Source organism: Anarhichas minor, unplaced genomic scaffold (assembly GCF_050575085.1).
Source record: "Anarhichas minor isolate MPS153535 unplaced genomic scaffold, ASM5057508v1 ptg000028l, whole genome shotgun sequence".
Classification (NCBI taxonomy): Eukaryota; Metazoa; Chordata; class Actinopteri; order Perciformes; family Anarhichadidae; genus Anarhichas; species Anarhichas minor.
Window position 1 is genome coordinate 18,497,510 of NW_027466474.1, and position 8,883 is coordinate 18,506,392.

Sequence of the window (8,883 nt, forward strand, 5' to 3'; positions counted from 1 at the left end):
TGCCTTTAAATATCTGCTTAAATGCACAGCTGTATTAATAAAAAATGCGTAGCATAATTCCTAAACCTGCGTCTCTCTCCGGTTGCAGGTCTTCTTTGCCTCCGTGCAAGCAGGAGGCAGCAGTCAGATTTACTTCATGACTCTGGGACAGAACTCACTGTTCAATTGGTAACGACTGGACCTGTTACTCTGGGATCAACCGGTGGTGTCTGGCTTCATCATTCTGGGGTTTTCCTGGCGATGCCTTTTTCATATTTGCACCGTCTGATGCTCATCTCCGTGGATACTGGACCCCAAACAAAGATCAACGAAATATTCCTGGATGCACAGATGAGTTGATCACAACTCCAGCTTGAATCCATCTCTTTACCCTTGAATACTGCAGCGACACCAAAACCTGGACCCTGAAGTTCACTGCCGCCTCAGCCATCCACGCAAGTGCTAATAGGTACAACTAGCAGTGTCGCCATCCGTAATGTGAAGAGCACACAGAGCAATGTTCTCATGCCTGATCTCCATAGTTACCCCTGGAGTCTTTCCCAGCAGGATTCAGGATGTAGAACCAGCACCAGCACCAGCGTGACAGACGTAAAGACTCCCACCGTGTCCCGTTTCATCCAGATCGACCTGGAAGCAAAAACTGATTGAGTTGATTGCGTGGCAACTTCTAATGAATACCAGTGAACATCTGGACTCAAGATCCCGTCCCTCCTACTCTCATCTGTGAGCACTGGAGTCCACAGTTCAGTTTGTTCCACATTCAGCTCACATCTCTCCCACTTCAGTTAACCCTCTTTTGTTCTTTTCTCTAAAGGAAATCAGTCGCTCAGCTATTTATGTCAGTTCTTCACTCATATTAGCTTTAACAAGGCCTGGCTGTGGTGTGTTACTGGATCGACTGAATCATCTGATGAAGTCTTGTTCTCCCAGTACAGACCAGAGCTGTCCAGCTGTATGTCTGGTTTGTCTTCATGTAAGCAAACTGTGTTCAAATAGAGTGAAGTCCTTCATTCACTACATGGACATCATCTGGGTCGGGACCTAAATGTGGATCAAGTAGGACAACTAGTCCATGTCATTCCACGTATCATCATAACTGCTTGCCATTTCTCTCCTAATGATTCTTTAATCAATTTCCATATCCATGAACCACCTGTGTCTGCAATACCTCAGCAGTGTTAGTCATGAAGGCCCTCAGTAGTGTTCTCTTCTTCACTGCTACAAGCAGACACCAAGGACCCAAACACATTAGTCAGTTACTGTACTGAATCCCTATTCTGTTGATTTCCATATCCTATTATTAGACAGTGTTATGATATGCACTATCAAATGTTATATTATTGAGAGGAGAGTTCCCTTTTTTCTTGACTGAGGTTATGTTTAACTGTCACTATACCATCCACGTGAGCCTTATAATAAGGCAAAATATCATGAAGAATTGAATCACTGTCGTTTAGACAGCGTTCAATAACTTTAGGCTGTTCATGATGTCATCCCTTGTTATCACCTGGAAGTCCATTTTTCTCCGTGTCGAGCCTGAAGTCAGTTGGCAGTTGAGCCTAAATGATATCTTGGGATACTTGCTGCATTGCACACTTTGCATTAAAATGATTTGAGTAGGTGTTTTTGCAACATAATCTTAAAACAGTTTGATAATTCTCTCCTCCACACATCTGGACCATGTCATTTTATTTTGTGTCATTCCATCATAAGTAGAGATATAACTCAGCTCCACCCTAACAGGCTTAGAATTATTCTCTGCATCTATTTTGTACAGCTTTGGATGTCTATATTCTTGTAAGATGCACTGTTTTCTAAATATTTGATATGTATGTGTACAGAATTATGATCAGGCTTATGAATGTGAAACTCCATCCATCCCAGAACAGAGGTCCTAACGTGTTGTTTTTACGACCTATGAAAAGAACAAAAGAGGTTGTGAACATGAACATGAGCTGTTGACGGGGAACTTGAAGATCAGGTCATGTATCATATGAATTTCTGTCTGGCTCTTTGCACACTGGCCACATTGTACATGTTCTCTGTAACATACCCTTCTTTGAAATTAATTCTTTTTTGTTTATTTTTTGGTGTTAAAGTGGAAACATTTCACGCCATTGTGTAGTCAGTATTGAAGATATAAATGCTTTGGATCGGTATTTCTCACACTACCCATCATGGGACTCCCACACTTTGTAGTTTATTGTAGATGTGATGAGATGCAATGATCTGGGCCGTTGTACAGTTTGTTTCTGTTACACAAAGAGCGTCAAAGCAAGAGAACCAAAGATAAAGGCTTTGATGTATTAGCTCCCTTGAATCCAACCGTGTAACTAATCACAACTGACTGGTTTTGAAAGTTCAATGTATATATTATTATACACTGTACAAAAGATGCCAACTAGACCAACACATCAGACACAACGATGGGTCTCGCTACATCACAACAAAAATATATGCAATTTAATGTTGCTGGTGTTCATATATTTAATATCTTACATGTATGCATTAGAGAGGGCTGCAGTGAAGAAATAATAGGTTTTACCTTCAAATGTGAATTTGCAACTTGTCCATTTCCGATCCGTTTTCATTATACTCTTTCATCCATCAGATTTTGTTCATCTTCGTTATGTTTTATGTCACATTATCCTCATATCTCATATTTACTCTTGAATGTTTGCGCCAAATGTTTTATATTCAGTGATACTTTGAGTTTTTTTTCTACGGACTTGATAGAAATATTGCAGCTGGTTCTGTGAGCATCTTCTAAACTGGAAAATGAACTTTCTGGCGATGGCTGTCTCATTGCTAAGTTGTTACCAAATTTCACACAGTGTTAGTTTAATGGTGGGAAAGTGAGAAACCAGAGCGGATAGACCATTAGCATGGCTACAGTGCATGGAAATACAGGAGGGCAAGCTAATGTTAGCAGGCTAGCACACCTAAAGTTGATCGCTAACAGTGGCTAAACATTAGCTTACATGCTAGCTAACATGGCTAAGATAGGAGAGAGGTTTGGCTAGCAGCTACAAAATACTTTCTCTCTTTATATGCAGTTGCTTATCTGTGTGTAAAATGTGACACAACTGTATTTCAAACACCGTAATTCAAGACATGTCAAAAGATATTTTTCCAAAAACATTGATTTCAAACGTATTTTTGTGACGCTGTAAGGGAGTTTATCCCCATGCGCAGCTGATAGCAACTGCAGTTAAATGTGATTAAAATAACGTCACTTAAGACACAAGTGTTGAAATTGTTATTTTAAAGTCCTCACATAAATGCGTTCAGATATCTTGTGAATGACATCAGACACTGCTAGCTCGGGGTCAGCTCAGCACAGACAGGTTTGGCCAGGTTCCTGACCCAAGACCCTGACCATGACAGTCCAGACAGGACCGGAGACTAAACTACCACAGTGGTTCCACCTTGTGTTCAGCTCCAGCTTACATTTACACAGAGAATGTACAGTAACCATCTACAGTAGCTAGCCTGTATGTGCTGCACTCCACTATCCAACACGCTCTCTCACAGATGTCTGGTGGTCAACAGTACATGTTAGCACAAATTAGTCCTTTCATTAATCAGCCTTTTGATTTCACCTTTTCATCACAAAGTCCGAATGTGTGCGAATGTCGTCACAGTCTGATTCCATCTCCCTGCTTTCTAAAGCAGCAATGTAAATGTTTGAGCACCAATGGTTATGCAGTTATATAGCTACCATCAGATGAGGTGTAATTTGGCAAATTTATGAATTCAGTCTTGTAATGTGTGATATATGAATTTAGAAAAACAGGTTGCTGCCCTTATACTGTGGAGTTTAAGCTGAGAACAAAGGTTGCATTGTTTGATTGGTAAGTCGATGTTCTCTACATTGTTTCACTTTAAAGCCCGTACTCTAAATGTGCCGGCTGTCCGTTCATGTTTCCTCTGCTTCGTTCTTCATCCTGCTGTAAGAAACAACATGGAAGTCAGTTCTGTCCCATCGATGCACTAACGAGACAGAGAGATCAGCGCACCTCCGCCTACACCTTCCACCCGGTTAAGACAATGATAGATTCTGTTTCAGACCCGCAGTGACTCACATCTCTTCTTGTCAACACGTCTCTTTCATTCCCTCTGCATCTTCTCTTGCTCTCGCTAACATCTTCCACCATTCTACAGCTGTTTGTCCTCCTGTGTCACTCTCTCTGTGGCTGTCCATTGTCTCTCCATCCACCACCAGCCCTGTTAAACAGTCATTTCTTTCATGTGAAACATACCATTACCCATCTATATTCCATCAATTACATACTTAAATACTGTTTTTTCCTGATTGGTGGGATGAAGAGCGACGCAGATAAAACGCTAACACAACGCAGCTTGGATTTGAGGCACAACGACTGCAATGATGTGTTAAAGCACGACTATGTAACTTTGGCTGAACTGTGACTACAAAACAAACGGCATAATCATAGCACAATTAAAAAAAGACAAAGTCAGTGACATAGCTATCTCAAGCTTGCTAACATTAGCCACCATTAGCCACCATTAGCCTCTGGTCATACCAGACCAGGTACGGCTAAAGAGACAAAATACCTGAGTATTCTAAAGGGAACCAAGGTGCGTCAATTTGCTTATTAATTAGAGAAAGAAAGCCTTATTTCTGCTTTCGAGAGATCGTTCTGCGCTGCTGCCGTTATTGTTTTCAGCCTGTGTAGGAAATAAAGTCTGGATGACCTTTGCAGTTCTGAAGAAAGTGTGTGTGTTTATGTGGGAGGGTGTGATGAGATGGGAACAGGTGTTCAGTAAGCAGTAAATTCAGTCTGCAGGGGAAGGAAGGCCAGAGTTAGAGGAGGTAGTCGGTGGCTGGAGTCAAGTGTCGGTTCACAGAAAGAACATGGAGGTTGCTTTGAATATTTTTTATTGATTAGTTCTTTGCTGTAGCCTCAAACAATCCTCATCGAAAGAAAACGGTGGGGGTGGGGGGGAGAAGGCGAAGCAATTCATTTAACCTGCTAACAGATGGGCCCGCTCTTCACCAGAGGGCGCCGAACTGCACATGTGCAGCAAGGATTTGTACATGATGGTTATGATGAGGCGAAGGAGGTAAGGATGTGAGGGAGTGTTGAGTGATATTTGCCAAACGTTTATAGATTCAGCCAACAGTTCATAACTACTGTCAGTTTATTGTGGATGAGCTTGATAAAGTTGCTCAGCTCTGCAATATGGAGTTTTCAAGCCATTCGACACAGGACAGTTCTGTTCTTATAAGTTGTAAATTTTAAAGACACCAAATATTGTATAGATGAATATATATTTAAGAGTTTGTACTCCCCTTGACCATATCATTTCTTGCATACTTAGGTCCAGTGCACAGAATAGAAACTATGTTTGATGCATCGTGTACCCCTCCTGCTTTGAGATGAGAGACAATAAATATGATAAGCGGTGTGCTGTTGTTTATTCTTTCCCACATCTTTATTTCAGAATACGGAAGCCTTGAATCCAGTCACCTTCTGAAACACCGTGGTCTGCTGAACACTTGAATCCTTTGTCATTGTGACAAAGGATTGACCTTGTTGGTGTTATTTAGATTTCCTAACGATGACACGCTGTACTTTTTCAGTGAAGTGTTCTATTCAAAGCTGCCTGTTATCATTCTGGCAGTACAAACAAGACCGTACAGTGTGATTACATGTTGTTAGGAAAACTAGTTATCAAACATATTTCTAAATCTTCCATCCTCAAGGATTTTTATGGAGGGGATTGTAGTTTTCTATTACTTTGGTCAGAGAAGGCTATCAAGTGAAAGGTCAGACTTTCTACCCACTAAGTCAGGGGTCTTCAATGTTTTTCAGGCCAAGGACCCCCAAACTGATAGAGAGATGGAGCAGGGACCCCCGACTATATATATTGTATAAAATTGTGTTTTATATTAAACTGGGCCTCGTGCCATGTATAAACATGCCTCTTTAGTGTGCATTCAATACTAAGCTATTCAAATAATACACAGGTTCATATATTCATGTTTTTATTTTAAACATGTGCAAGGTACAGTGAGTAGGGTGGCCGTGCCACTGCCATTTAGAAACATACCTTGTCAGCTGATACCAATGCCAATATCAACATTGTCTGTCAATTGCATGATAATCATGCATACAAGCTATTCAAATTTACGTTTTTATTTTAAACATAAATGTGGAAACGAAAATGAGTGATGGCCTATTAGTGCCACTGCCATGCATAAACAGACCTGTTATCTTTCATACAATACTGAACTATTAAAATAATGGACAGATTCATGTTTGGGGGGGGGGGACCCCTGTTGAAGACCTTTGCTCTAGGTGATGAAGTTACTCTGGAGATGAGGACATTCTGGTGCTGAGGATACACTGGGTGATGAAGATACTCTGGTGATGAGGATACTCTGGGTGATGAAGATACTCTGGTGATGAGGATACTCTGGGTGATGAAGATACTCTGGTGATGAGGATACTCTGGTGATGATGATTAGTGCAGCAGATTAAGTCAATATTCCATTAGAATCTTTCACTTGGTGATACAAGCACCAAATTTGGCATGAATAATGCCTAGGAACTATTCTTTCAGAAAAGCCCGGTATCCACCTGAAAATCCAAGATTTTTTAAGATGGCCGTCGCCGAAAATGTGAATAGGTTTTTCAGTGTAGTGTTGGGATCTGGCCCTAGTCTAGAAGCACCCATGCTCCGTCCTGTCATACAACGTCTGATGGAAACTCCAAGATGAATGACTACACCTCCCAGCACAGCCAAAACTTGATCCTGGCCCCTCATTGGCCAAGAAATGGCCCCCCACTGTTCGAGACCTGGTTTATAAGCGAGCAGGAAACGCCATTCGCTCTCTTCCGTCCAGACACCGCTGGTGTAAGGAGATCCACAAGGTCCACAAGGAGGTCCACAAGGCCTCTTCACTCCGGACTCGTCCAGGGCACAAGAAGATCCACGAGGAACCGCGGCCTCATCAAATCCTATCAGGTCACATGTAACATTCGCTGGTCGAACAGACTGTGTTTTATCTTGAGTTTTGGATCCTGTAGTGCGAGAACGGATAACTCCTATGCCCCGTTCTCCCACCCTTTTTGTGTACACACCGCCGGCAGAAGGTAACAATCTTTCCTCGCCGAAGATTTCCGGGAAGGACGACCCAAACCTCGTCCCTCAGCCGAAGTTAAAAAGCCCCTCTCTGCAGCGAGGAGGCCGAGTCTGCGCCAGCCAGCCCCGAGGCCGCGCCACCGAGAGCCAGCGGCTACTCGAGGACCGAGTGATCCCCACCACGGGAAACGTACCCCACCGAACAAAGCTTCTACAAGTAAGAGTTACTGGTATCTGGGCCTAGCTTAGCTTAGCATAGCATTAGCTTAATTTAGCCTATTCGTTATGTCGTTGTTATTCCTGTATCTTGTTACGTTAAGTTACGGTCGTGTTATAACGTGTTATTGCGCAAGCATCGCGGACCACGGAGTCCCGTTATATTGTGTATTTCCTGCTATAACTGTTTGCATTAGATCCGTCGCTGCTAGTGGATGTGGAGGTTGTGATTTTATCATTTCAAAGACCAAAACCACGGTGGCGGAGCCTCGTCTCGCCGACCGAGTTTCGGGGTGATAAGAGAGCAATACTCGCATCTCACCGCAGTGATAAAGATCTGTTTGTTTTGGGGATTCTTTTATTTTGTTTTTGGTTTTATTCTCTCTTCTTGAAATCGGCTCTGTGAGTGAGATCTAGAACCGCAACTATCACCGTACAAGCGTGACCGGTCGGTTCAGAATCCGACCGCAGAGTTTACGAGTGATCAGCTGTTCCTCACATTCTCACTGCAGCGCCGAGCACCGCGCTCAGAGCTCCTCTCTCTCTCTCTCTCGCTCTCTCTCTCCCTCTCTCCCTCTTCCTACTAACCCGCACAAACATAGTTAGATTCACTGATTTTGGGTGAACCTCTCAGACACGTGGTCGCGTAATCTATTGTCCCAACCCACATTGTGCGCCGTCCCACGTGGTTACACGTAGCCACCTCTCAGCTATCTTGTCGCGGGTCAATAGACTCCGCCATCTTTGCTTGTAGGCTCACACGCCCCTTTTTAGGTTACGTACCATCACTGTTTGAGTAGGCCCCCCCCCTTTGTTTCCACACACACACACTCACACATGTACATATATCTATATACATATCCTTACCCCACTTTATTCATTTGACTTTAGGTATTAGACATATAATTGTATGATAGTGTTTGTTTATTTTGATATTACTTGATTTGATCATTTATTATTTTATTTAATAAACTCTGTTATATTTTAAAGAGCAGTCGTCTGTGATTACTTGTGCATATGTATGTAATAATAACTGGATGTAGTGGCCTGTGCTCGAACTTAAACCTTCACTTTCACTCTGAATGTGTAATAGTACTCAGACTATTGACATTATGAATGAACGCTAATTATGAGACTTAGTTTTATTGTTTGGTTATTGGTCCCTGTTCGCAGGGTGGTGCCCCGTTATTGTTAATAATCATTAATGATTGTTACTGACATTAATAATTCTATTGATGTCAAGAATTTAGTTTCTTAGATGCTGATAACCAAACACGCTCCTCCACGTTCCCAACAGTAGAATTTGAATGGCTGGACATATTTTAATAATCTAGACATCAAAATGTATGTATTTTGACATGAGAAATTCAATGGTGACAATAAAAATTCAATATCGTCGGAATTTTTCAAGATGGCGGCCATTTGTTACTCAAAATTCACACTTTTTGTCGTTCTTTGATCAGAGATTAGGTTTCAGCTGGATGAAGTAGTAGTCCAAGTTCCAAGTTATCTTTTCGATCCAAATTAAAATGTTTTGATTGATCTATATAAGGT

At 42.0% G+C, this 8,883-nt stretch overlaps 1 protein-coding gene across 4 annotated transcripts in view; it reads left to right on the forward strand.

Moving 5' to 3' along the window:
• The window catches only part of LOC142962451 (mitogen-activated protein kinase kinase kinase kinase 4-like), a 60,307-nt gene extending 54,874 nt beyond the window's left edge, over positions 1-5,433 (forward strand). For all 4 annotated transcript variants that reach the window (XM_076102946.1, XM_076102948.1, XM_076102947.1 and 1 more), the window contains one exon: positions 89-5,433. In XM_076102946.1, coding sequence (XP_075959061.1) covers positions 89-172 — 84 coding nt within the window. In that variant the 3' untranslated portion in view covers positions 173-5,433. The remainder of the gene's footprint in view (positions 1-88) is intronic.
• Positions 5,434-8,883: the final 3,450 nt, after the last annotated feature.